The 2,910-nt window shown below is 42.4% G+C and overlaps 1 protein-coding gene across 1 annotated transcript; it reads right to left on the bottom strand.

The window, feature by feature from the left end:
- Window positions 1-268: 268 nt before the first annotated feature.
- Window positions 269-1,742, bottom strand: nppb (natriuretic peptide B; the record flags this gene model as incomplete). Its single annotated transcript, XM_083895035.1, has 4 exons — window positions 269-317; window positions 398-527; window positions 1,178-1,466; window positions 1,632-1,742. 4 exons carry the CDS (start codon window positions 1,740-1,742, stop codon window positions 269-271), a joined length of 579 nt encoding a protein of 192 aa, XP_083751161.1.
- Between the last annotated feature and the right edge of the window lie 1,168 nt (window positions 1,743-2,910).

Here is a 2,910-nt window from a genome sequence, read left to right as displayed (position 1 = left end):
TAGAAAATTAGAAATTAATTTTTATGTGTTGTTTATTTTATTGTGGCCACACGGTTGGTGTTGTGGTTAGCACTCTTGCCTTTGCAGCACGAAGATCCTTGTCCAAGCCCCAGTTGGAACAAGGGTCTTTCGGCATGGAGTTGCAGTCCAAACACATGCAATATGGGGATTAGGTAAATTGGACACTCTAAATTGACTGTAGGTGTAAGAGTGAATGGTTGAATGGTTGTTTGTCTCTATATGTGGACTGGCGAACTGTCCAACCTGTCTATGGCCCTATGTCAGCTGAGAATGGCACAGCACCCCCAGCCACCCTCCTGTAGAGGATAAAGCGGTATGGATGGATGTTTATTTTACTGTATATTTGCAGGATCACGGGAACCAGAATGACAAATACCTGACGATCAATAGCTCCCATTCACACCCATGTTGCTTTGCTTTGAAGACGTTTGGATCAGGAGTGTATTGATTCCTTTTTTCACTCACACGCACAAACACAAACCCACTGACAAAGGACCCTTCTGTGACTGGCAAAAAAACAACACTTGAACGGTTACATGTTTATTTGTTTACCGAGCAGAGAAGTGAGATCAAGTGAGACGAGTGGTCCGCGGAGACACGTGAAGCCGAGTGTGAAGTGTCACACTTAGAGCTGTTCATCTGTGATCAGATCTTTGCAGATGGACATTAACCAGGCCTGAACTGAAGTATAGTGAGAGAATAAAGGCTGTATCAAACATAAACTTTATATAATACGTGTGTGTGTGTGTCGATGTATAGAAAGTTTCAAGCATCACTTTGAACGTGAACTGATGTAAACCTTTATTAAAACATTTATAATAGGACGTCACATACACTTAAAGTTCATACATTTAAAAGCCACAAATGATATTCAATAAATATTGATAAATAAATAGCATTCAGATAAAAACATCTCATTTTGTAGAAGTGTCGCCGTTCCAGAATGTAGATGGTAAGACTTCATCTTTATTTTGAATCTGCAAGAGAACAAGATAAAGAAAAGAAACTCCTTAAAAACTATTGTCTCGTTCATTCATAATGTGTTTATACTAGATTTAACTCTTTAATAGAGTCAGAGGGTTGATAATTAAAGACCACACAAAAAGGTGCTTGATACTATTACAGCCTGCATAACAATGAAATGAATCTGACTTACTGAATCTGCCAACAGTGTTGCAGCCCAGAGAACTCATGGAGCCTATTCTGTCCATCCGCCGACCGAAGCAGCCAGAGGATCTCTTGGAGGAGTCGTTGCGGACACTCTTCAGGTTCTTGGCTGAGAAAAATTCCCTGATGGCCGCTTCGTCCAGTCCAGTTTGGGGCTGCTGTGCATCTGCTGCCTCCTCTAATACGTTCACTCTGTCCAGTTCCTCCTGCTCTGCAGGGACTCTCTGCTCCACTTCAGTCTGTGCAGCGACAGACTCTTGTAATCTGTGAAGCAACACCTGCCACACGGACACAAGACATGCATCGTTTTAGAGGAGACCACAAACAAACTTCAGGAGCTACCATTAGTCAGCAATGTCTGTTTCCTCTCTCTGGGATGACAGACATAAAACTAATTTGACAGTCTACGACCAAGTTTCAGAATCAGTCATTTGGAGACTCACCTTTAAGATGTCCATGTCAGTGTCACTCAAGCCACTGCTGATGGGAAGAGTGCTGGACAGGTGCAGGTTCAAGATGAGGAGACCACAGAGGGGCACGAAAGACAGATGCATGTTTGTCTGAGTTCCTGCTGGTCAGATCGATGGAAGGATGAATGGATGAGAGGATTAGTCGATGTTTTGAAGCTGTTTTTTTCCTCTCTTCTGGTAGCTGTTTGGATGCTGATGCTGGCAGTAGCAGCCTTTTATACTTTAGCCTGACACGTATAGGAATGTCAGGAATTGTACTGGCATTCCTGACACCTGATTCTGATGATAGGAGCTGTTGGAAACTGCTCCTTTTAAAGTGTTGTCTCTTAGATATAGGGCATTCCTATGACATATCTGCTTCCTTTTGCTACTTTGTTTCTGAAACGTACCCCCCTCAGCCACCCCCCCGCCTGCTCATGAGACTCTGTTGTCACCGAGTTACGGGAAATAGTAAATGGACAGACAGTAGACGGTGTTACTAAATTGAGCGGCCTACGTGATTGTGGCAGAGTAGACTTCAGCGTGAGGAACCTGATTCAGGGCTGCTCAAAGATTGTCCAACTGTGCGATCAGTGATCTGTAACCTAAACTAGAGTAAAGTTATTTTTATTATAATCAGACTTAAATGTATTAACTTTATAACGATAGAGTGTGACTTTTTAACATAAACAAAAGTCTGTCACATGAGTTCAAGCACTGCTGTTTATCAGCTCCACATGACTCCACTCTGTGTTTCTCAGTATGGCTGTGTTTAGATCTCATGTCAATTTGACGGGATAAAGGCTTCCTGTCCCTGTCTGCCCCTGCTGTGCTGCTGTAAATGCTCCCCCAGTCAGGTCTGATAGTATTGCTGACAGAGCCCGTAACTTTGAAGGATGATGGCTGTGGTGATGGTCAGCAGGATTACCTAATTACATGAAATTTCATGGAGATGTGGATTATAATAATAGGCTGTAGATACCATGTACATTTTTGAAATTGGACATTTCTGCACCTGGGCTCCTGTTACCAGCTGTCAATTGCACATATACAAAATTGACTCCGTGTTCTACTCAACGAAGAAGAGTTGAAAATGGCGATTAAGACCATGAACTCCGGAAAATGTTTACTGGCGTCATGAATCAAGTGAGAAGTTGAGGCTCATTTTCCCACAGACTTCATTCAAATAGAGTTATTTTCAGGGGCTAAGTGCTACAATAATATTTCCCAGGTTTCTCTTTTCCAACTGGAAGTCTATACGTCCAATTGCTAT

This window comes from Microchirus variegatus (assembly GCF_963457635.1).
Source record: "Microchirus variegatus genome assembly, chromosome: 9".
Classification (NCBI taxonomy): Eukaryota; Metazoa; Chordata; class Actinopteri; order Pleuronectiformes; family Soleidae; genus Microchirus; species Microchirus variegatus.
This window is presented reverse-complemented; position numbering and strand designations above follow the sequence as displayed.